We start from the raw sequence: 25180 nt of genomic DNA, 5'->3' as shown, positions 1-25180 counted from the left end.
TCACTCCAGTCTCCCCAGGCAGCATCCCTACCACAGCTGCCTGCTGGCCCCTGAGGCTGAGCTAGTTGAGTGTTCCTGGGAACGAAGCAAAAAGCCTGGTCCACAGGAACCTTGCCCTGACTGTGTGAGCACAGCCGGACAGGAGGTTCAGAACCTTGCGCTTACTGATCTCAAGGATGCCTTAACAGCTCAGTTAGTTTCCTTTTCCTATTAGCATATGGTGGGAGGGCAATCTCAGCAGTATCCTGCTTAGGGAGGCTAGACCATGGTGTGAGTGTCCTGAGGCCTATGGTGTGCCAGGACCAGTGTGGTAGGATCAGGTGCACCTGGTAGGGTCCAGACAGGTACAGATTTGCTTTGTTGATCAAGAGTACTCTAGCTGGGCACAGTGGCACACACCTGTAGTCGCAGCTACTCAGGAGGCTGAGACAGAAGGATCACTTGAGCCCAGAAGTTCCAGGCCAGCCTAGGCAAATTAGCGAGACTCTGTCTATAAGTTTTTTTTTTTAAAAGAGTATTCCATATTGGCTTATAGAGAATTTAAAAAATCTTAAATGATATAAAAGAAGAAAATGAAAAGTACTGGGATCATATCATATAGGTTCCTTGCTACTTTTTACTCACCTAATGTTATCTAGTGATCTTTCCTATATCATAAATCATTCTTTAAAAGCCTGACTTGGAGTTTCTGTGTTAGTGCACACATGGAGGTGCCAGGAGAGTGGCAATCCTGGACAGGGTGTGGGTATGGAAGCTCCAAGTGCCATGCCTCCCCTTTCCCCATTCCCTGCCCTATGCAGCTCTTCCATTTGTCTGTTCTTGAGTTGGATCCTTTATAATAAACCAGTAAACATTCTGAAACTAAAGTGTACATCTTGAAGGCACTAGTGCCTCCTGCCATTGTCAACTGATTCTTGCTGAAATCAAGAATAATTCTACTTTTTGAGCACTATGAGTAACCGCAGATCTTCAAAAGCATTTACGATGAACCAAAAATAGACCATCAATGCCATTCTTTTATATTTTGTACATTTTATAATATTACTTTGTCATTTTAACATACAGTTCATTTTATTTTTTAGTCTAAGTTAAGACAAGAAAAAGCAAACCAAATGAAAGCAAAGCCTACAAATTCAAAACCTGAGTTTATATATAGATCTGTTAACAGTTTGGACAATTTGGCTTCAATATAATACCCTGGATGTGATAGATAAAGTTTACATAGATAAAGATACATAGATAAAGTTTCTATGTATACAAAAAACAAATTTAAGGACAAAATGCTCTTTGGAACATGTGAAATCTCAAAGGAGGAAGAAGTACAACCAAACTGAAACATTTTTTAAAAGGTTATTCTTGCATACTGTAATTTGCTCTCCCATGAAGATGTCATCATTCGAGCCTTTAATTTTGGAAACAGCTTACAGATGTTAGGTCAGAAACCAAAGACCAACATCACCATGTTCGGTGAGACCAGGGCCAAGTGGATGACTGCTGCACAGGCCTATTTTACGTAGAATGTTCAGTTTGTTACGTTGACATATGCTACTGTGGGAGGTCCAGCAATTGTTCGTGGAGACAATGAAACAGAAGTGAGCAGCATCACTGCTAGTAAAGAACTTATGCAAACAAAGTTAAAGAATGTAGTTTATTTGGTCCCATACCTGTGCCACATCATCACTGTCAATGGGAAGCCACTGATCTGTCCAAATTCTCCAAGGGTATTATTGTGGACACCATGGCTTCAGTGGAAAGCGAAGGTAAGTGTGAAAAACAGACCTCAGAGCAAACCAGGGCCCTCAGATATTGCAGTAATCATGTACACAGTGGGTGCACAGGACTTCCAAAGGGAGTCCTACTCTCATATAGTAACATTATTACTGGTATAACTGGTACGGCACAAAGGATTCCAGGACTGGAAAAGGAAGATGTCTACACTGGATATTTGTCTCTGGTCCATATTCTAAAATTAAGTGCTGAGCTTGTTTTCCTTTTTGTGGATGCCTACTTGGCTACTCTTCACCCCATGCTTTAGTGGATCAGTCCTTAAAAGTAAAAAACAGAAGAAAAGGGGATACATCCAGGTTGAAACCAACACTGACGGCAGCTATTCTAGAAATCATGGATCAGATCTACAAAGAGATCATGTATAAATTGTATGAAATGAGTAGTTTTCAATGCAATTTGTTCATTCTGGCCTATAATTATAAAATGGACTAGATTTCAAAAGCGCATTATACTCCTCTGTATGACAGCTTTGTTTTCTGGAAATTTCAAAGCTTGCTAGGTAGAAATATGTGGCTTATATCCTGTGGTGCTTTCTGCAACATGCAACAGTTCATGAATGTCTGCTTTTGTTGTCCTGTTGGTCAGAGATGCAGACCCACTGAATCTGCTGGAGCTGGAACATAAGCATGGGATTGTAATACTGGCAGAAGTGGGAGCCCCATTCATTTGCTATGAAATAAAATTAAAGGACTGGGTGGAAGGTGGATACTCTAATACTAATAAATCCCATCCCAGAGGTAAAATTCTTATTGGTGGCCAAAATGTGACAAAAGGATATCATAGAAATGAAGCAGAAATAAAAGCTGATTTCTTTGAAGATGAAAATGGACAGAAATGGCTATGTACTGGAGATATCAAAGTTGATGGCTGCATACAGATTACTGATCATAAAGAAAGACCTTGTAAAACTACATGCAGGAGAATATGTTTCCCTTGGGAAAGTAGAGGCAACTTTGAAGAATCTCCCACTAATGGATGACATTTGTTCATATGCAAACAGTTATCATTCTTAGGTCATTGGATTTGTTGTGCTAAATAAAAAGGAACTAATAGAACTACCTTGAAAGAAAAGGCTTAAAGGGACTTGGGAGGAGCCATCTAACTGTTGTGAAATAGAAAATGAGGTACAGTCATCTTCCTTATCCAAGGTTTCGCTTTCTGGGGTTTTGGTTACCCACAGTCAACATTGTCCAAAACTATTAAGGTATTTTGAGAGAGAGAGAGAGAGAGAGATTGAGAGAGAGAGAGAGATGAGAAGCACGAGAATGTACATTTACATAACTTTTATTAGAGTATGTTGTTATAATTGTTCTACTTTATGATTAGTTGTTGCTGATCTCTTCTTATGCCTAATTTATAAATTAAGATAGGTCTGTATATATAGGAGAAATATAGTATATACAGGGTTTGGTACTATCAACAGTTTCAGGCATCCACTGGGAGACTTGGAACAGATCCCCCATGGATAATGGGACTATTGCACTTAAAGCACTTTCTGAAGCTGCTATTTCAGCAAGTCTAAAAAAGTTTGAAAATTCATTAAAAATTTGTCTGATCCTTGACCCATGGACTCTGAAACTGGTCTGGTGACAGATGCCTTCAAGCTGAAATGCAAAGAGCTTAAAACATATCACCAGGCAGACATTGATTGAATATATGAAAGAAAATAACTTATCACTTTTGATATCAGTTTGCTATAGTGAGCCTAGATCAAATAGGAATATACTAGAAATGCATGTTTCAAACTATGAGGCAAACCCCATTCCTCATATTAAACCTAAACTGTTACTTATCAGGATATCGCCATTTTCAACCGACAGGATTAGTAAAATATTAAGAGAAAAAACTTGTATCTATACCTTGTTTCCTTTTCCCATCCTACAATTAACCACTTGTGACTATATTGTCAGTTTAAGAATTTTTCTGAATCATACTAGAGAGACTGTTTTAAAACCTCAAGTTTTTCAATGTGATTTATATGTTCCGTTTGTAACTTGTTTTGTTTGTTTTTAATTATGGGGACATAATAGTATATATTTCAGTTTGTAACTTTTTAAAGCTTTCATATATAGATGGAGATATAGGAAATATATAAATTAGTTGCTGCTTTTTTACTTACAGTTGAGGCTTTTTTACTTCCAGTATTTAAAAATACAAGGGTATTGATGTGAAATTATATAAATTTCAAATGCTTATGAGTCAAATCATTACCAAAAAGAAGACTTGTTGCTGTATAATTATTGTTTTGTATGCATTTGAGAGAAATAAATATAGCCATACTTATATGTTTTAAAGAAAAAAATCATGATTAATGATTTAGTTTAATGTTGATATCTATTCCATAGCATGAAGGTGCTATAATTTATTTAGACATTTCTTTGTCATTTATTATAATTTTAACTTCTCTTTTTGCTATTTTAAGTCACATTTGTTATTTTGCCCACTTGTACATTTTGCCCAAATAGTTTCCTACCTATCTGATTATTCCTTTACAGTGTTTTCCCAGAGAGTATATTGCCAGGCAAAAAATCTTGCAAATCTTGTTGAATCGATCTCTGAAATATGGGGCTTATTAGATTATTTGAAAACGTGTGATTCATTCGATAAACGCTATGTATGTACCAATCACTGAAATAGCCCTCAGTCAAGAAGGCTAAAATTAGGGGCTACAGACTTCATCAGAAGGTGCTTACAGACACAGCTACAAGTGCCTGACGCCTCTCATCTGTCCACAAATGAGAATTCTTGGTGTAAGAAAGGTGTTGGAGTGTCTCTGGGACTGTGTATCCTATGTGAAGATAGGAGGATTGAATGTGGGTTTTTGCTCTTGAATAAACTTAGCAAGGCACCCAGAGTTGATCATCAGTTCATGAAGGTTGGGTGAAAATTAGAGTACATTTTATTTTCTATGCTGGGTGTGCCTGACTAATCCTTTGAGGGTTTGATACCAGCATCTGCCATCTCTCTGGCATCCATGACCTGTGCCGGGAAGGTTGTTTCAAACCAACAGCTGGAAAAGTAGGCAGTGCAGTATGTGGCCTCTTTTCATCTGCTGTGATTTTCGATGTCTTTGCAGAATGGAGAAGCTGATGCTATGAGCTTGGATGGAGGGCATGTCTACATAGCGGGCAAGTGTGGTTTGGTACCTGTCCTGGCAGAGAACTACGGTAAGTGGAGGGGAGCACCTCTCTGTTTTCTTCCCTCTGGGCCATGGAGGGAGGAGATGGAAAAACTGCAGACTGGTTCACACCACAGCTGCCATAAAGCACTCCCTTAGTGAGCATCTCCCATTTCCCAGGCTCTGAGCTCCCTCATCTTGAATCCCCTCAGTCATCTTGAAGGGTAGGAGTTATGGTACCTTCCAGAATTGAGGAATGGAAGCTCTGCCTTGTGAAGTCCCCAGTAAAAATGACCCTGCTGCAGAGGACAGTTGGGATTTCTGGCAAATCTTCTGGCTTCCCTACTGTCTTGTTGCAGGAATTTAAATATAGTTGGCCAGCAAACCTTCCCTTTAGGTGTAGACAGAGCAAGAAACTTGAAATTCACAGTTTGTAGGTAAATTCTAGATGCCAGCAGCTGAAATGGACTTGTATCATCCAGAGAGTCTGGACTTCTTGGGAATTGGTGACATGTGTAGATAGTTTTATCTGACTATTTTTATTCTTAGCTGCAGCATAAGAAAGGTATGATTTTCCAATCTAGAAATAAGGCTTTAATGCCTTCTTCATTTTCTTTTCTCCAGAAAAGCATGAAAATTGTGAGGAAACACCAGAGAAAGGTGAGTAGGGATTGGTAACCTCTGGAGTTAAAAAGTAAACTCCCATTGTTTTGGGGAATTGGTTAGGTAAGTTTAAAATTCCAATCACAAGTATGTAAGGCACTGGAAGAGATCAAATTTTAGAATGCAAAAGAATCATGAAAAGATACTATTAATAATTGATGGTTTGGTTATTTCTTTATATTTACCATGGCTTGCATGCAAGATTTCTCATTTAATCCTATAAGGTAGGTTTTGGCATCCTCTAAAGATGCATAAGAGGACCCTAAGGCTCAGAAAGTTTATAGATTGTCTAGGATCATACATACAGGAAGCAAATCCAGGCCCTTTCCACTGCTTCCCACCACCTCACATGACATGAGGCCTGTACATTTTCAGATGAGAGTTAGCACCAGCCAAGGTACCTTGCTTACTTTTTCCTTACAGGGTTGAGAGCCTCACGCAGGCAAATGTCTGGAAGTCTGAAATTACCTGACTCCCAGCCAGGGCTGGGCCCAGAAACTCAGGCCAACCTGGTTCTCACCTGGGCCTCTGGCTGAGGTTGGATCTGGAGAGAGGGAGAGCAGGAACAAGTCAGGAAGTCTTAAATCACACCAACACGAGTACGGGGCCCCACAACTCTTGTGCTCAGGCTGCTGCAGATCATATTCCAGATAGCCATTAGTGTGCAAGTCTGTTCTTGTCATTTCCACTGATGACAACCTCCCAGCCTCTCCCCATCACTTTAGAAGCCAAGTTCTCTAACAGATATAGAAAGAGCCATTCTTATTCCATGGACAATAAGGATTGTTTCTGTTGGAAACAGTATTCTGAATTAATTAAATTGGCAAACACATCATGGGTTGATGTTCTATTCCCCATTTTAAGGACCAGCATGTACTTGTTACTGAAAACTGAAGCTGACTTAATTTTGATATTTTCTACTTTGTGTATCTATTTTAGTATAAAACTATATTCTCCTTATCAGAAAATGTCTGGCCCAATTATCCCCTGTTGTTTATTGGTCTTTTACAATTCTATCCAAATATATGTTAATTTATGAAAACTTTGGACGTATGTTAGCTCTTTCAGTATCCATTCCTCTGATAGAACACACTGGAGGGTGAATTGCTGGTTTATAACTTCAGTAACTGCGTGTATTCAGAGAAGGGTTATACACCAGCCATTGCTTTAATGATAATGTATTCTTAGCATTTTGTTCTCCAAATTCATATTAATCTCCTCCTGATAGAGTGTCTTGTACTTCCCCTCAGTCAGTTACTGTGAGATCCTCTCAAGACTCAATGACTGACTCCAGGATATCTTTGCTTCCCTAGGGAGACAGTGGCTTTAATAGGAAGCAGACACTCTGGAGTCCCCAGAGGTGTTAATATATCCTTTTCTGGTGTCTTTCTTGTAGGGTATTATGCTGTGGCAGTGGTAAAGAAGTCAGATCCTGGCATCACCTGGAACACTCTGAAAGGCAAAAAGTCCTGCCACACCGGAGTCGACAGAACTGCTGGCTGGAACATCCCCATGGGCCTGATCTACAATGAGCTCAACCACTGCGGATTTGGTGAGTGAATCCTGAGAAGGAGCAGTGGTGAGGGCCATGCCAGAAAGAAGGTCTTTCCTCGGGGGAGAGGGCTGTGGCGCAATATGCTGTGTGCTCTGGTTCTATAGAAATAGAATTTGGTAAAAGGGAACCTCCAGGAAATATTAAAAAGGTCTGGGAGGGATGGAACTGGGTTGCTGAGTCAGGAGGGTCCATTTTGGTTGCACATAATAGGATAAAGTAAATATGCATTTACTTTTATCTCTTATGAAAAAGACCGGAGGTGAGTAGTCCATGGCTGGTATGGTCATGAGAAACCCAGGCTCCTTCTCTCTTTCTGCTCTTCCATTCTTAGCACAATGCTTCCATCTTCAAGGGCACCTTGTGGTTACTATCACATCCGCCATCCAGGTAGCCATAGCACCAAGGGGCTAGAGCAAATGGAAGTTTATGCCAGCTGCTGTCAGCTTTTTAAAGGAGCCTTCTAGGAAGTCTACCCAATTATTTTAACTAACTTCTCATTGCCCTGAATGTAGGTACATCACCTCTTGGTACATTCCAGAAATGGATATTGTGTAGATAGCTAGCACTCCCTGCCAGAGGGTTTTGCAGGCTCTGTGGAGTCACTGTCCAACTTCTAGAAGCCTTCAAAGGAGTAGAAAGCACTTTACTTTCTGTGTCCTCTGACTATCATCAGGTACACTTATTTCTACTCCCTTAAACTTCAAAGTATAAGTTCCCCACAGACAAATGTTTTCCAGTGGTTCTGATTTACATTAGCTTCCTGAATACTTCTTCCCTGCCACCTCCAAATTTGGGCAACTCCTTTAAAAAGAGAGGACTCTAAATCTGTTTATGAACCCAGCACCCAGCAAACCTCATGTGTGGGGAGACTGGAGATGAGAGCATGTCCCTGCACCGGGGTGCTCTGTGCTACCAGTTGGACATGAAGCAAAGTGCAGCTGTGATATCCAGAAAACTTGATATCCCCACTGGCAAAGGCCCTACTTCTGCTCTCCTGAACCTCCTGGCTCTTTTACGGCCATAGGCGAGCAGCTGAGTTACAAGGAAAATTCCCCATCCCTTTCCTGAGGTTGGTGATGTAGGAAGTTCTCCTCTAATGAATGGTAAGGAAGGGGACATCTGAAAACAGGTGGCACAAGCTTAGGAAGTGAGACCTTCAGTCTTCATCCCTTTTCTCTCTCCTTTCATGTCATTTCCATATTTTCTTTCCTTTAGGTTAGTGATGACACTGTCATGGTGCTCAGAGGAAACTTCTCCACCCTGAATTGGTCACTAACTCCTTTTCCCAACCTCAATAAGTTTCTCTTTAAATCCTGTAGCCAGGCAGATCCTGAGTTGGTGGTGGTGAAATTCATTCATTTCACAGAAGTAGTGAGTATGTTCTACCTCTCCTGGGCCATGCAGCCCTGCTATGTCTTAGATAAAAGCTGCTTGTATGTACTCAGAAAGACCTGACTTCCTCTTGTCCTTCTGTGCAGATGAATTTTTCAGTGAAGGCTGTGCTCCTGGGTCTCTGAAAAATTCTAGTCTCTGTAAGCTGTGTATGGGCCCAGACCCCAACACGTGTAAGCCCAACAGCAAAGAGGGATACTATGGCTACACAGGGGCTTTCAGGTGAGTCTTTTAACCATGTCACGAAAATTATAATATCCCAGCCTTGAGCAGATTTCTTTCAGGAACCAAGGTAAGATTCTTATGTTCCTTGTCTGTTAGCACTGCACACATTAAGGTGGGAGATTTCACAACCAAATGTAGAGCCACATGAGTGGAAGGACAGCCAGACTCCTCCAGGGCACGGTCTACCAGACCTGGCTGTCACAGACAGTAGAGACTGGTGTGTGGGTCAGTTCAGCAGTTCTCAACCCGGGCTGATTTGTGCCCCAGGGGACATTTGGCAATGTCTGGAGATATTTTTGATTATGATAATATTAGTGTGGAGGAGGAAGGTGCTACTGGCATCTAATGAGTAGAAGCAGCTAAACATGCCACAATGCATAGTATAGCACTGTACAACACAGAATTATCGAGCCCCAAATGTCACTAGTGCCAAGGCAATGAAACCCTACTACAGTTGGGTAAACATTGAGTCAGGAGTTTGGCCCAAGCTCTTCCATGTGCCTCTGGGCAACCTAGAACCATACTCATCTGGAAATACAAAATACCGAAGTAGATGATTTCTAAATTCCTAACTACAATTGTACTTTATGGAGTGTCTGTAATTTTTTTTAGAAACACCTATGTACCTTACTGCGTTATTACTGTTTTAACTGTCCTTTCTGCTTTGGGCCGTCTGTTATCTGGTGGTTCGTGAATCCATGAACTGCGCAAAGATGCTGGAATTGTGTAATAACTGAGCTTCCCAATAGTGAAGTGAAAAACAAAGTTTATCCCTATTTTCCAGTTAGGGCCATCTAATGAGTTAGAGTAAGTACAATTCACAATCTGCAAGTTGCTAATTTTACAAAGTAGACTGTGTTGTTTTCATAGTGATTTAAGAGTTTGTATCTTGACCTTGTCTTTTTCTGGTGGTAATGTATGTTTGAGAAATACAGGTCAAGAGAAAAGGCTCAAACTTTGCTCATATATATATATATATATATATATATATATATATATATATAGGCTTCTTTCTCTAAACATATCTTACAAAACTTATCTATGAAGTAAAACACATCAAATTGATAAATAGACTCCAAACTCAAAAGAAAATAAAACAAAATCAATATATGGCACAATAGATGTGCCATGTATTGTGAATAGGTGTGCCCATCTTCTCAGCTAGCTACCCTCAGAACTCCTGAACCACTATAGGAACAGGCAGGTTCTTTTCCTTGAAGCAAGGGGGTTAAAATAGATGAAGAGCAGGATTGGGCCCATCATATAAGTCTGATCCACCTGGATCATTGAGTAGGGCCTTGGGCAGACTTTAAAGTACATACTAGTTCATCATCTGTGTGGTATATGTTTTCAAAGGATTGGAATACAGTAAAAATTAATATTAGAATGATTCTAAGTAGAGTTCCTTTTATTATATTATTTCTTTTCTGAAACTTCTTGGGGACTTGTAGTGGCTCAAAGCTGTGTTAAAATCCCCAATACCACAATCAGAGATATGTGGACTGGGAGTTAATAGAGTCAAGTGCTAAAACCAGCTAAAGTGCTAAAGCCATACTCTCTGCATTTCTCTAAAAAGCAAAACAAAACAAAAGCCAAAACATAACAAATGCTCCATGAATATCAAAATTATTTTTCAAAGGGACAAAGAATATCAAAAATTGAAAATTGTGATAGAGTTCCAGTCTCTCATAAATGTTGCACAAGCATTTGCTTCTTACAAGAATCTAAAGGAAATGAATTTTTCATTCACATTTCATATGCTGGGGGAGGCATTGCCTCACTGAAAAACTGATTCTCTACTCTCCATGTTGATGCTAGGAAAAAGATGTAATCTGTCAGAGAAGCTGCACCAAAAAATATGATGTGGTACGTGGAACTGTGGTTGTATAACTATGCAGCAATTCAGAGCCTTTAGTTTTCTTTTTCTTTACTCCTTACATTGCTTAGAGATAGAGTGGAAGTTATAATTGCTGTTATGAGATGGCCAGCCTTAATCTATGATGACATATGTCTCCTAAATGATAGATGCCTCACTCTGACCTCCTCTCTTCTCTCTCCCCCCGTCTGGACCACTGCAGGTGTCTGGTCGAGAAGGGAGATGTGGCCTTTGTGAAACACGATATTATTGAGCAGAACACTGGGGGTATGTGCACGTGCTTCTCTATCCCCCTAAAGTCTGGGTCACTGGTATTCACTTATATTCAGGGATGCCTTTGTGGAAGTATTATGGATGCTGTCAGGCTCCAGAGGTCTAATTCTCAACCTGTCTGTTTAGTGAAGAGAGAAGTGTTAACCTGGCTTGGCAGAATGATCAGGACCATGGGGCTCCCAGGGGCCCTGAATCCTCTCACATGTATACCCCCACAGGCCTTGTGTACCTTTCCCCTAAATACTTCAGTGCCTATTTCCCAAGAACAAAACATTCTCTTACATACCCACAGTACAGTTAACAAGATCAGAAAATTCCACAGTCCACATTCAAATTTCAGTCATCCCAATAATGTCCTTTATAGCTATTTTCTATATTTCCTGTCTCTTTCCAGGAAATATAGAAGGCCTAGAGGCAATAGCACAAGGCTAGGAATGAGCACAATGATAATGGCCTACAAATACTATTTTCTGCTAAGAGGAATCAGGACTCCTTGGAAAAGTAGCTGACTCCAGGGGTGGGGCAGGAAAAATGTACAGTGAGTCTAGCACATCACACGAAGTGCTCAAAGAGTGACAGGACATATCAAAACACCCAGGAGCCAATTTGAAGGACCTCACACTGCTAAATCTGGGAATTTTGAATATTAAAATACATAATGATAGTGATAAGGGATAATAAACCATTGAATAAAATAAGAATCCATGAGGCAATGCTGATTAGACAAATGAAGAAGGGAAAGCTCTTCCTCATCACAGAATGTTAACTAATGAATGCAGAAGGAATAACAAAGTTAGACATGATCATTTGCCAACCAATATATTGAAAATTGATTCAGGCAAGAATCATAAATGGCTGTTTACTTGTGGGTGAAAGTTGGACAGCCATCACACTAAAAACAAACAAAACAAAGATTGGTGAGAATGAGCACTCCGCACCCAACCCTCAGTATCACTAAGTGCTAGTGGAACTCACTAGAGTCCAGGCTGCTAACTACTTTCCTGTTTTCTCTCATGTTCATTCCCTCAACCTCCCATCTTTCCTGGGCAGCTCATCTAGAATGAATTATTAATAGTTCAGCACCAACTCCTCTAAGAAGCCTTCTTGTATGCCACACCCCATCCTACAACAAGAATCCTCTGCCTGAATGGTTATTAGTGACTTTACCACATTCTGTAATATACTTTGGCTACAGAAACTCTTTGAGCTTTTTTTCTTCCTCTTATATTCCCAGCACCTAGTATAGCACACAGCACATGGAAGTTGCTAAAAATTTATTTAAAGGAATATTGGGTTGGCTAAGTTTTCTTTCTTCCTTTGTATTATTTTTTCTTTTTCTTTAAGGGCTCTGCTTCCTGCTACCAGAGTGTCACCCTAAGCTTGGTTCTTTGTTGCCCTTGATTTCTTTTTGTACTCTTCTGAGTAGGGTCCCTATCACTAGGCCTCTGCACTCTACAACGACTCCAGATTCTTATCTTCTTTATAGAATTTAGATGAGAGGTCTGACCTCTCATCTAAATGTCATTCCAGTACTTCTCTTTACCAAGGTGTCATTTTATACACAAAGCACATTGGCTTTGCAAACTCAATTTACATAAATCCAAATTCCTCATCTTTCTCTCAAAATTCCCTCTTCTCACAGCCTTGATCCCTGAAAAGAATCTTGTTATACCCCCTGCCAGTCAGGCCTAGATTAAGTCTGTCAGTCAATGTCTTATTTTATTTTTTCAAAATATATCTTAAGTGCTATAGTACATTATGGTATAGAAAAGGCAAGATACAAATGCACGTGGACTCTTTGATCTCAATTATGCATATATGCATATATATATATATATATATATATATATATAGTATGTGTGTAGTAAAAGAATAGAAGAAATGTACCAATTTTGAAGGTATAGGCTGTGGAATTACAAATGTTTCAAGATTTTCTTCCTGATACTATGTAGCATTTTACAAATTCCCATCAGTAAACACCCATTACTTTTATTGGAAAAAAACATACTTTTAACATGCCCTTCCAGATGCTCACTGCTGCCCTCCTAGCCCAGACTGAATCACCTCCCATCTAAATTTTCTTAATTTTCTACCTTCAGTTCCTGGCTTCATTCATTAACATTGATTTCCGTTCATAAGTCCTCACAGATCCATTTTTCCTTCTGCTTGTGTTCCCTCCTCACTGTCCCCTCTCAAGGCCTTTTGTGCCTGGTAATATCTCATCTGTTCAGCACCACTGCCTGAGACTGTTCCAGGGGCTGGTCTCCTCTCCCCATTACACCAGGCACATACCTGTCCCTTCTTGCCTCACACAGAGAGACATTCATTCCTTTTTCTTCCTTTCATCCTATGCATATGATAGGAAACAACTAAAACCTTGCCTCCTCCAGCCAGCTTCCCTAATTAATCTGCTCTCAAAGCCCTGGTTTTGCGTTTACACAGCATTTAGAATGTGTTTCACAAAATATAAAATGTTATTATCCCTGCCCTGAATTTTTGCTTTTGGTATATGCGTTATTTTTCCCTCCAATAAGATTGTGCTTTGCGGAGGGCTGAGAATATAGTATTGTTCAATGAATGCTTAAGTTACTAAATAAAATGGGATGGATTTGGAAGGAAAGATTATGGATTCCACTTGGAAGATATGAGTTTGAGAAACAGAAGTAAGAAAAGAAAGGAGAAATGTTAGAAGGTGGTCAAAGATGTGTGTATTACATGGTAGTAGAGGGGCAGGCAATTTAGCTCCCTCTATTAAAATAAAAATGCATATGCCCTTTAAACTAGCTATTTTCCACTTCTACTAAAGCATAGTCATATGCAATAATACTCATTTTAACCCCATTGTGTTGGAAAAAAATTGTAAATACTCTAAGTGCCCATTAATGGAAGAATGGTTTTAAAAATACTATGTTATAGCCATACTATAAAATATGATACAGTAGTTAAAAAGAATAAGCTTGATTTAGATATACTGACAAGAAGAATCTACAAGGTGTGTAAATGGTTGGAAAAAAAAGCTAGAGAGTTTTACATCTGTCAAGATCCAACACTATTTGTCTGTAAGAGCTTGGCCAAAAAATAAAAAGGAAAAAAAATGATCCAACACTAAGCAAAATCATAAACATGCAGCATCAATATGGATGCATGTATAGGTAAATGCATATAGCAAGGCATGGATGGAAACATGCAGATGTGATCTTAAGGATTAGCACTACAGAGCTGAGTGAGATTTGGGGTGTTTAGAAAAGGAGTACTTTTAGTTCATATATAGCTATATTAAAAAATTTATGAGTGTGGTCTCATATATTACTTGGTCAATTAAAGAAAAAAAATAAATGAAAAATGGATGAAGAGAAAAGGTTGCAATCCTTCATTATGGGAGAGAAATAAAAGTTGGCAACACATATTTGAGAATAGCAGGAAGAAGCTGAAACCCTGAGAATAGGTGAGATCGCTTTTCAAAGAGAATACAGAATCTTCCTTTGTATAGTGGTGAGTAAAAAGAAAAAAAACGAAGAGAATATAGAAAAGATGAGGCAAAGGGCTGAGACAGGATATGGATCTGTATCACAGCACATTTTCACTTAGAACTGGTATGAGAGAGTTGGATTTGAAACACTGGTGTAGATTCCAAAAGTGTCTTTTGGGAAAAAGTTCTTTTGTTCGAAGATGCCTTATGTACTTATAGTAGAGAGCTGGATAAGCCTGTCTTAGAGTATCACACTCTTCCTATGCTGGAGCAAACAGTACAGAAGACTTTGGAATTTAGAAATGAAGATCTTTTTGAACATCCAGAGAATATATTAAGTTTACTCCCACCTGGCTGGTGGGGTAGGTTGGAAGGCAGTGGTCACTAGTAATTCCAGGTAAGTGTGAGTTGAGTATCACTTGTCGACTGCACGGGTGTCTCTTCCCCTCCCCATCGCTATAACCCCAGCGTGGGCACTGCTGCTGGCCACAGAGGCCGGGTCCTCCACACACCAATGAGTCAACTGCATCCCCCTAGTGAGGGCACCTAGACCAAAGCCGTCAGTTGTGACTGATTCACCATCTTTCTCTCTCCAGGAAAAAATACTGAGGCATGGGCTAAGGATAGGATGAAGGAAGAATTTGAGTTGCTGTGCCTTGATGGTTCCAGGAAGCATGTGGATGAGTTTCAAAGATGCCACCTGGCCCAAGCCCCAAATCATGCTGTGGTTTCACGGAAAGATAAGGCAAAGCTTGTCAGTGAGGTGTTACTTCGCCAGCAGGTACAGACTAGCCAGGGCCTCCCACCCTTTCTTCTAGATGGGTGTGAGTTATTTGGGAAAGTTCACACTTAAGTGCATCTCTGACTCCAGCATTCTGTCTCTGAAAACCAGAATTGGGAAGCCATGCATTGTGGACTAGAATATCTGTGTTCAAATTCCAGCTCCACAGCTTTCTAGCTGTGCCATCTTGAGTATATTATTTAACCTCTCCATGCCTCAGTTTCCTCATATACAAAATAGGAATAATAATACTTCTACCTGCTTCTTAGTTAATATGAGAATTCAGTGAAGAAATGTACCCAAATGGCATAGGAAAATGCCTGGTCTATAGAAAGTGGTCAAAACACGCTAGCTGTGTAATTATGGAACTGGATCTCCCAGGCCTGGCTCTGCTTCTAACTCCTGCTCACTGGAGATAAGTCCCCATCTGATCCATGTTTCCAGGAATCTGCCTTTTTTCTCTTCCTCACCTTGCTCAGGGGTACCCTCATTTCCCCCATTTCTGTTCTTCTTGAAAATGAAGGAGAAAACTGATCCTGTTTCCCAGCATTCCTTGATATAATACATAAAGAATGAATTTCTGTATCTCTTGCCTAGCAAACTAAACACTATTCTCAACAGTCTGAAAAACCCAGGATTCCTACCCTTGGAGAGCCTGCCCTCTCTACATCAACATCACCTTCCTTTTAAGTATAGCACCCTGCCTGTGGATTCACTATTAGCTTTTTTTTAAAAAAATAAGATAGCATATCTTCAGAAGTCCTTTTAAGGCACATGATGACAATAATGAGCATTTAATGAACGTTTCCTAGCTGCTATACGGAATGCTAAACTATTTGCAATCATCATTTCACTTACAACTTTAAGAGGCCTGGAGAAATTAAGTGGCTTGTCCAAGACAGAATTCAAAATGCAGTCAAACATGAACTTCTAACAATTATGTCTACCACTCTTCTGGGAGGGCTCATATTTAACATCTTCTTTGACAATAACATCAGAAAGGACATATTATTGTCCTCTTATTTCTTAGGGACATTAAAAATGAAGTAAGGAAGAGAGATCAGAGAAGGTGGGAATGGGCAGGTGGGTGGGAGGGACTTCTCAGAGGAAGGTAGGACCAGGAACCCCACAGAACATTTGGGTGTGTCATAAAAGCATGAAGTTGGGGTCCCAAGTGGGTAAACAGCAGGTGAAGAAGGTGAAAAATTCCAGAGTCATACTCTATAGCTTCTTTGTTTGCCCAGGGCTGGTTCAGAGCTTTCAGCCTCATCTGATCATGTGTTTCCAGCTGCTCGAGGCCAAAGGTCCTCATGCACTTTCTGTCCATTTAACAGGAGAAGCTTGGAAGTAAGACTGACTGCTCCAACAACTTCTGTTTGTTCCACTCTAAAACTAAGGACCTTCTGTTCAAGGATAAGACTGAATGTTTGGCCAAACTTGAGGACAATATCACATGTGAAAAATACTTAGGAGAAGACTATGTTAACTCTGTTCGTAACCTGAAAAAATGCTCAACCTCACGTGAGTAGGAGGAACAGCATGGGGAAGTTGCAGGCCAAATATGGTGGTGGGTTCTCGGGTGGTGGGTACAAAAGGGGGAAGAGACTGTGGTCCTCAGGATATGACCACATGGACAAGAGGAAACAGGGAGAGAACAACCTAAGCCCCACATGTATGGTAGGCTAGTTGGTAAGGGCAGACTGTAAGGGGGACACAGGCTCAGGGCATGGAGGCAGTGAACTTATTTGGCATGCAGAATTCCATCTTATTTCCAAGAAAATGAAGAGGTTTATGTACACATGCCCATTCATCTATAGCAAACTTTTTATTGAAGTTGCCTTGTCTAATATGGTAGCCACTGGCAAGATGTGGCTATTTAAATTTAAATTAATTAAGATTAAACTAAATTAAAATTTTATTTTCTCAGTCCCACCCAGCTACATTTCAAGTGCTCAACAGCCACATGTGGCTTCATAGTGATCAGCAAAGAGAGTGTTTCTATCATCATAGAAAGTTCTTTCAGAAAGCGCTGCTCTAGAGAGTTTCGACAGTGATAGACTCTGGTAACTATAAAGTTGCCATGCATACTACTCATCTGGAACACCAATTTCTAAGAATTGAAATAGAATAAAAGACACCTTTGCAGTATGTTGGGCATAACTGAATCACTTGAAAGCATTTGGAAGATGTGGGGGAATAACAGGTGAGGTAGGGAGGTTAATCTTCAGCAGTACAGTAGTGTGGGGATAAGTGAGTCCAAGTCCTTATTACAAATGTGGATTCCAGGCCCTGGAGGCATTGGTTCAGCAAGTCTGTGCTACCATCAGGTATCTGCATTTTAAAAGTTACCCCCATGTGATTCCAATGGAAGCAATGTGCTTGTCCAGGCCCATTGTTGAAAGAACCACGTTGATATTTACTTACCCCATGTCCTCCACAAGAGGATACAGCCTGGCTCTGCTGTTCTCTGCTCCATCCCTAGCCCCCAGCACAGAAACTAGAACAGTCCAGGTGCTTTTGCTATGTCAGTTCCTCATCTCTTAAAGAGGTCAGGGAGGACAGTCTTCCTGGGGCGATTTCCAGCCACTTGAACACAGGTGGTGAGCCCCACCCATAAGAAGTAGGTGGGGGATGCTGTAGGGCAGGGAAATCATGTTACGGCCTTGGTGTGGGGCACTCCCAGGGGGTAGGCACAGGAGCTAGTGGAGAAGGGCACTGGGAAAATGGCCCCGTCCACACATCACAGAAGAGGTCAGCAAATCGCAGCACCTTTGTACTATACCTAACTGTTCAGTTCATAAATAAACATAGGAAGATTTTTAATGTCCTACCTTTCTGCTCTGCTCCACAGAACTCCTGGAAGCCTGCACTTTCCACAGAGTTTAAAATCCGAGAGGTGGGGCTTCCACCCAGGTGGAGAAGGGAGCTCAGGTGACCCATGGGTTTTCCCTGGTCTTGCTAGCCGGAGTGGTTTGTACTAACCATGTCTGTCTTCACAGCTGTATTGCCATATGCACAGGACACAAAATAAAAATTATTATTGATTTTATATTTCAAAAACTCCATTATTTCCTAAATAATTCCAAAAGAAGGATTTTTTATACTCTCTGACCTAGGCAACTGAGCCCTTCCTTCTGAGCTCAAGATTCATCTGGTCTTTCCCTACACAGCTTTGTGTAGTGCCACAGCCATACCTCCTGGTACAGTCCAAGGAGGAATCTTTTCTAAAAGGGTCTGTGAGGCCCTTTATGATAGAATCAAATGTGTGTGTGTGTGTGTGTGTGTGTGTGTGTGTGTGTGTGTTCCAGGGAACTGGTGGAAGGAGGATGTGGAATGAGTTAAAGAGATCAAGTGTTCAAGTGAGTACAGAAAAACTATAGAAGACTCAACTTTATTTGGTATTTTTAAGAAATCCATCAGGTATAGCAGAGGTTCTGATTCTAACTGGTTGGAAAAAGTGAAACAATGAATCTTTTGCTAACAATCAGCCCTTGAGCCTGATGCCACAGCAATTACTGCCCTGTCTCCTCCCCTTCTCAGCCTGCTTCTCACTTTTCCACCTCTCACTTAGTATTATTGACCGAATACATACAATTTAGTATTTTGCTCCACCCTCTTCCCTGAAGCTACCCTGGCAAAAGTCACTACCCACCTGCCAACTGTTAAGGCAATTCAGTTCTTTCATTCCTGAGCCAGTTTCCTGCACTTGATACAGCTGACCACTCGCTCTTCCTTGGAACTCCTTCCCTCGGTTTCCATGACATGGCAGTTCTCTGTTTTGATTGCTACTCTCTCTGTTCTTTTGTAGTCTTCGCTGTGGGCTCATCCCACCGACCTGGAAACCTTAGGAAAATCTTCCTGGAGTTCTCTCTCTCTCTCTCTCTCTCTCTCTCTCTCTCTCTCTCTCTCTCTCTCTCTCTCTTTAAGAGACAGAATTGCTGTGTTGCCCAGGCTGGAGTGCAGTGGCATGATCGTAGCTCACCATAACCTCAAATTCTTGGGGTTAAGCAATCCTCCCACCTCAGCCTCCTGAGTAGCTAGGACTAGAAGTGTGTGCCACCATGCCTGGCTAATTTTTAATTTTTTGTAGAGATGGGGTCTCACTATGTTGCCTACACTGATCTCAAAATCCTGGCCTCATGTGATCCTCCTGTCTTGGCCTCCCAAAGTGCTGGAGTTACAGGTGTGAACCACTGCACCCACCCAGCTGAGTTCTACTCTTGATCAAGGCTCCTCTCACTTTGCAGGCCCTCCTTCAGCAATGTCCATGACTCCTGGGCCTCAATAGCTATAGCTGTGAACCCCAACCTCCAGTATCCCCACGCTTATACACCCTACTACCTATGGATCTATACTGTAGATCTTACAGCAATCAGAAACCCTAAAAGCCAAAAACTGAGGTGATTGTCCTGTCCCTCCCTCTCTTGCTTCCCTAAACCAACTGTTGTTACAGTATATATTCCACATCAGCTGAAGACATGGTCATCTACCCAATCGCTGGGGCCATAAACGGAGGTGTCAAATTTCAACTCAGTTTTTCCTCACTTCACATCCAGTGTTACCAAGTTCTGCTGATTTTGCCTTCTAAATTATTCTTCAGTTGGCTCCTTTCTTTTCCTAACTCCTACCAAAGCCTCAATTTACACTCAGATGCAGAGCAGCAGATAAGTAGATTCTGAATACAACATTTCATACCTCTCTTAACTTTCTAGTATCCAAGGACACAGGACTCTGGTTCTACTTTGCAGACCTGATGTGGGCCTTTTTACACACAGCCCTGCTTTGTTCTGAGCAAATCAACATTCTTCTGTATTTAATATTCACATAAACTCCCCCTTTATCCCAAATCCTATAATAATTTTCTTTTGTCCTTTGCTTGGTGAAATGTCCCATGGTTCCTCTGGGATGTGGTTGGTCTCATTGCAATGGGTCAATAAACCTAATTTTGTTATTTTCCAGATACGGACCTGGAAATCTTAGACAATAGCACTAGCACAATAACATTCCACATCCATTCTTGATTATTAAATTAATTACTAAAATAGGACAGACCAGTGTTACTGGGCAATAATTTTTATATACAAAAACAAAAGTTAATATATGGCCGGGCGCGGTGGCTCACGCCTGTAATCCTAGCACTCTGGGAGGCCGAGGCGAGTGGATTGCTCGAGGTCAGGAGTTCGAAACCAGCCTGAGCAAGAGTGAGACCCCGTCTCTACTATACAAATAGAAAGAAATTAATTGGCCAACTAATATATATAGAAAAAATTATCTGGGCATGGTGGCGCATGCCTGTAGTCCCAGCTACTTGGGAGGCTGAAGCAGGAGGATTGCCTGAGCCCAGGAGTTTGAGGTTGCTGTGAGCTAGGCTGATGCCACGGCACTCACTCTAGCCTGGGTAACAAAGTGAGACTCTGTCTCAAAAAAAAAAAAAAAAAAGTTAATATATGCCTAATGGTAAAGAAATAGAAGCATTCCCACTAAAATTAGAAACACGAAAAAAACATTGATTACTACCGATCTTATTTTACAGTGTTTTGGGGCTTGTGGCCAATGTAATTGGCCAATCCAATTACATAAGACATAATATTTAAAGAAACACCAAAATTACTATTATTTGTAAGTGATAATCGTATACATAGAAAATCCATGAGAACCAAATAATAAAGTATTAAGTCCTAAAATAAAATTCGGTAAAGTGAAAAAATTAAAATATAAAACAAATTTCCTTTATATAAATAGTAGTGAGTTAGAATGATAAATAGTAGTGAGTTAGAATGATAATAAGAATAAATAAAATGTATCATTTAACTAATGTATCATTTAACTAATAAAAGCTATATTTAAAAACACATTTCAACCACACTTAGTGAAGTAAAAAATAACGTAAAAAAAAGACATTTACTCCCTTGGATAGGAAGACTCAATGTTGTAAAGATGCCAATTCTCCCTAAATTGATCAATGTATAATTTTTTAACTTGACAAAAAGATACTAATTCTCAACAACAACAAAACACTTAAGTGAGACAGATAAGAAAAATTCTGAGAAAAAGTAATGATAGTGCACTACTAGGTCTTTCAGCTATTAAATGTATGATAAGCTGGATATTGGCCTTAGCAATAATTTTTTAGATAACAAACTCAGGCCACAAAAACAAAAATAAATAAATAGGACTATATCAAGCTAAAAACCTTCTGCACAGCAAAGCTAACAATTAACAAAATGAAATAGCAGCCTATGAATTGGGAAAAAATATTTACAAACCACATATCTGATAAGATATAACAATTTTTAAAGAACTCATACAACTCCATAGCAGAAAAACAAATAACCCAATTAAAAAATGGGCAAAAGACCTGAATAGACATTTCTCCAAAAAAGAAAAAGGGCCAACAGGTAAATGAAAAGGTGCTTAACATCATTAATCATCAGGGAACTATAAATCCAAACCACTGTGAAATACCACCTCACACTCCTTAGGATGACCATTATCAAAAAGTCAAAAGATAACAAATGTTAGGGAGTGTGTGCCAACAGTACACTGTTGATGGGAATATAGATTGGTAGAGCCATTATGGAGGTTTCTAAAGAAATTAGAAATAACTACCATATGATCCAGCAATTCCTCTTTGGGGCATATACTCAAAGGAAATGAGATCATCACCTTGTAAAGATATACTCCCATGAAAATGCACTACCATGTTTATTGCAGCATTACTCACAATAGCCAAGATAAAGAAATAACCTAAGTATCCATCAAAGGAAGAATGGATAAAGAAATGGTGGTATGAGCAAATTGGTATTAACAGAGCAGCACATAAGTGGACACATAGATACTACAGTAATAGGGTATTGGGCAAGTGGAAGGGGGGCGGGGGCGGGTATATACATATATAATGAGTGAGATGTGCACCTTCTGGGGGATGGTCATGCTGGAGACTCAGACTTGTGGGGGGAGGGGAGGAATGGGCATTTATTGAAACCTTAAAATCTGTACCCCCATAATATGCCGAAATAAAAAAAAAAAGAATAAAAAAAAAACTGTGGTATGTGTATGTATGTATATATATATGTGTGTGTATGTACATACACAGACACACACACTAGAATATTATTCAGCCCTAAAAAGGAACAAGATCTTGCCATTTGCCACAACATGGATGAACTTAGAGGACATTATACTAAGTGAAATAAGCCAGATGCAGAAAGAAAATTATTTCATTGAAAATATTAAATATATGTGGAATCTAAAAAGAGTTTCAAATATAGGTAGGTATACAGAGAGAAGAGAGCAAAAGCAGGGGGCAAGAAATGGAGAGACATAGGTCAGAGGATACAAAGTAGCAGATGTGTAGGATGAACAAATCTAGAGATCTAATGTATAACATGAGGACTACAGTATAGATAATAAAATTGTTCTGTATTTGGAATTCATGCTGAATGAGTAGATTTTAGCTGCTTTTGCCACAAAAACAAAAAAGAATGGGTAACTGTGAGATGATGGATCTATGTTAATTTGCTTCACTACAGTAACCTTTTTGCTATCTATATGTATCCCATAACATCATATTATATACCTTAAATATACACAATAAAAGTTTAGTTTTACAGATAAATAAAGTAAAACGTACAATGATAAATTCGAAACTGTGGTAGTCACATGAAAATAATGAAGCGGAATACAAATTTTAGATGTTAAATGTAAATGAGAGTTTAGTACATGATAAAGGTGACATTATAATCTGGAGGTAGAGATAGTCTACTCACTAAATTGTTTAGGAACAATGTGACTGAAAATTGTGGAGCAGAAGAAAAATCTCTGGATCTTTAGCTCACTGCTTAAACCAAAAACCTTCCAAACCTATCAAAGGTTTAAATGTAAAATTAGAACCATAAAACGTAACCATGTTAACATATTTCTTATATAGTATTTGGAAAAACTTTCTAACATTACACAAACCTAATAGCAATTAAGGAAAATATTGATATATTTCAGATCATACAAAATTTAAAGCTTCTGTAAGACAAAAATAGTCAATAAAATGGAAAAATAATTTTTGCAATAACACCATGCCTGGCTAATTTTTTCTATTTTTAGTAGAGACAGGGTTTCGCTCTTGCTCACACTGGTCTCAATCTCCTGAGCTCAAGCGATCCTCCTGCCACCAAGCCTCCCAGAGTACTAGCCCTTCTATTCTTTAAAAGACAGGAGGGAGCTGCCTGAGATGTCCTGCCAGATGTCTATGGACAAAGTGTGATTGATAGATGAGGGGGACTGGTCCCACTTGTGAGTACTGGACTAATGTTGTATGATATTAGAGAAAATCCTAAATAGCTCCTCTATTCAAATATAGCCATTCTTACCAGCACACTCCACTCTCTGAGAAGCTAAAATTAGAAATAAAATTTCACAGGCTAGGGTGACATGTCTTCAGTATACCTATTAAGGCTGAATGTAAGAAAGGAGGATGTCAGACAGTCAGGAGCCAGGGGCACTGCAGGGAACACAGCAGGCCTGGTGAGCACAGGGAAGCAGCCAGTCTCATCTCCTCCTGCTCTCATCCCTGAGAATGGTAGCGTCACCTTCTCACTTAAATGTGGAAGCTGTATACATTTCTCCTGCCTTCAAAATGTCTGGGAAACATACTGAAGAAAAAAAGTCTGTGTCTTCTTAAACCTTTCTGTCTTCCTTCCCCAGCTTCTCCACCATGGGAGCCTTCTTTCATTCACAAAGCTCTGACTGAATATCCACAGGCAGTTAAGACAGTTCTGGTCAGAGTCCTCCATGTCTGGCCCTTGCTTCTTCCCTTTAGTTGCCAACAGGGAGGCCTAATGGTAGAATCCAAACAGTTATTTTCTAAACAGGAATCAGTGGTGATTAGAAAGGGGTAAGGGGTGTGTGTGTGTTTGTGTGTATATTTGTGTTTGGTAGTGGATACAGAGCAGGGGTTAGGACCATAAGAAAGAAAAGAAAAAGAATGTGACAAGATTGATGCCAGTTCTGATATTTTAAATTGACAATAGTAATTTAAAATAAATTAGTTGGTTTCCTTACTTAAATTTCACATCCTAAACATTCTTCCTTGATCTGGAATTCCTATTGCCTACCTTTACCAATAAAATGCCCTAAAAATGAATCCCACTGTGTTAGAGCATATTGTTAAGTATACAGAAGCCCAACTGCCTGGGATCAAATCCCAGTTTTGCCCCTTAAATGTATCGTTGAGGAGATTACTCAACTTTTGCCTTACTTTCCCCTCTGCAAAGTTGGAATAATGGGTCATTGTAAGGATTAAACAAATTAATACATTAAAAGTATTTAGAACAATGCTTGGCACTGGGAAGTACTCATTAACATTAGAAATTATTTTCATTTCCCAGTCTTCCCCACCCACTTAGTCTTGCTTCCATTCCCACACTCTGCCCCCTACCCCCCAACACTACTTATCCCCCTGAGCTCTTGCTCATTCAAAGCCTCATCATAGTAGCCACTCTGCTACAAAAGATGCTATTGAACACTTCTAGGACATGTTTGTTTTACCCCTATGTCACTGACTCTTCCTTCTTAGATTTCTTTGCGGCTTCCCCTCTCATTCTCATTCTTCATGCTCTCCATGATTTTAATGACCACTTGTTTACTCTTGAGTCCAAAATGAAAATCTAGCACATATTTGTGGAACTTCACATTGTTTACTCTATTACCTACTTGAAATAAGCTTTTAGATTTTTCAGAAGCACCCGAAACTCAACATATAAAAAGGAGAGGCAATTTTCCTTCTGGCTACTCCCTTCCACTGGGTCCACAGCACCAAGCCCCCTTCCCTTGAGGTCCCTAATCCATTTAATGGCACTCTCATCTTCCTAGTCACCCGCACCAACAGCCTAGGATGCAACCTTGATAACACTCCTTCTTAACTCACCATAACCAACTAATCACAACCTATACATTTCAACTTCTAGACATCTCTCAAATTTCTGCCCTCTTTTCCATAGCTCCTTTTGTCCCTGTATTAGAACCTAAGCATCTTTTTCCTAAAT

At 39.9% G+C, this 25180-nt stretch overlaps 1 protein-coding gene and 1 pseudogene across 1 annotated transcript in view; both read left to right on the top strand.

Moving 5' to 3' along the window:
• The window catches only part of LOC105872655 (serotransferrin-like), a 29387-nt gene extending 11198 nt beyond the window's left edge, over positions 1-18189 (top strand). The window contains exons 10-17 of the mRNA XM_012766832.3: positions 4865-4955; positions 5531-5566; positions 6966-7121; positions 8603-8738; positions 10820-10884; positions 14956-15140; positions 16475-16661; positions 17992-18189. Coding sequence (XP_012622286.2) covers positions 4865-4955; positions 5531-5566; positions 6966-7121; positions 8603-8738; positions 10820-10884; positions 14956-15140; positions 16475-16661; positions 17992-18026 — 891 coding nt within the window. The 3' untranslated portion in view covers positions 18027-18189. The remainder of the gene's footprint in view (positions 1-4864; positions 4956-5530; positions 5567-6965; positions 7122-8602; positions 8739-10819; positions 10885-14955; positions 15141-16474; positions 16662-17991) is intronic.
• On the top strand, positions 2-4955 carry LOC105872658 (fatty acid CoA ligase Acsl3 pseudogene; annotated as a pseudogene).
• Positions 18190-25180: the final 6991 nt, after the last annotated feature.

This window comes from Microcebus murinus, chromosome 1, assembly GCF_040939455.1.
Source record: "Microcebus murinus isolate Inina chromosome 1, M.murinus_Inina_mat1.0, whole genome shotgun sequence".
NCBI lineage: Eukaryota > Metazoa > Chordata > Mammalia > Primates > Cheirogaleidae > Microcebus > Microcebus murinus.
The sequence above is the reverse complement of the archived record's forward strand: the minus strand, read 5'-3'. Positions and strand labels throughout refer to the sequence as shown.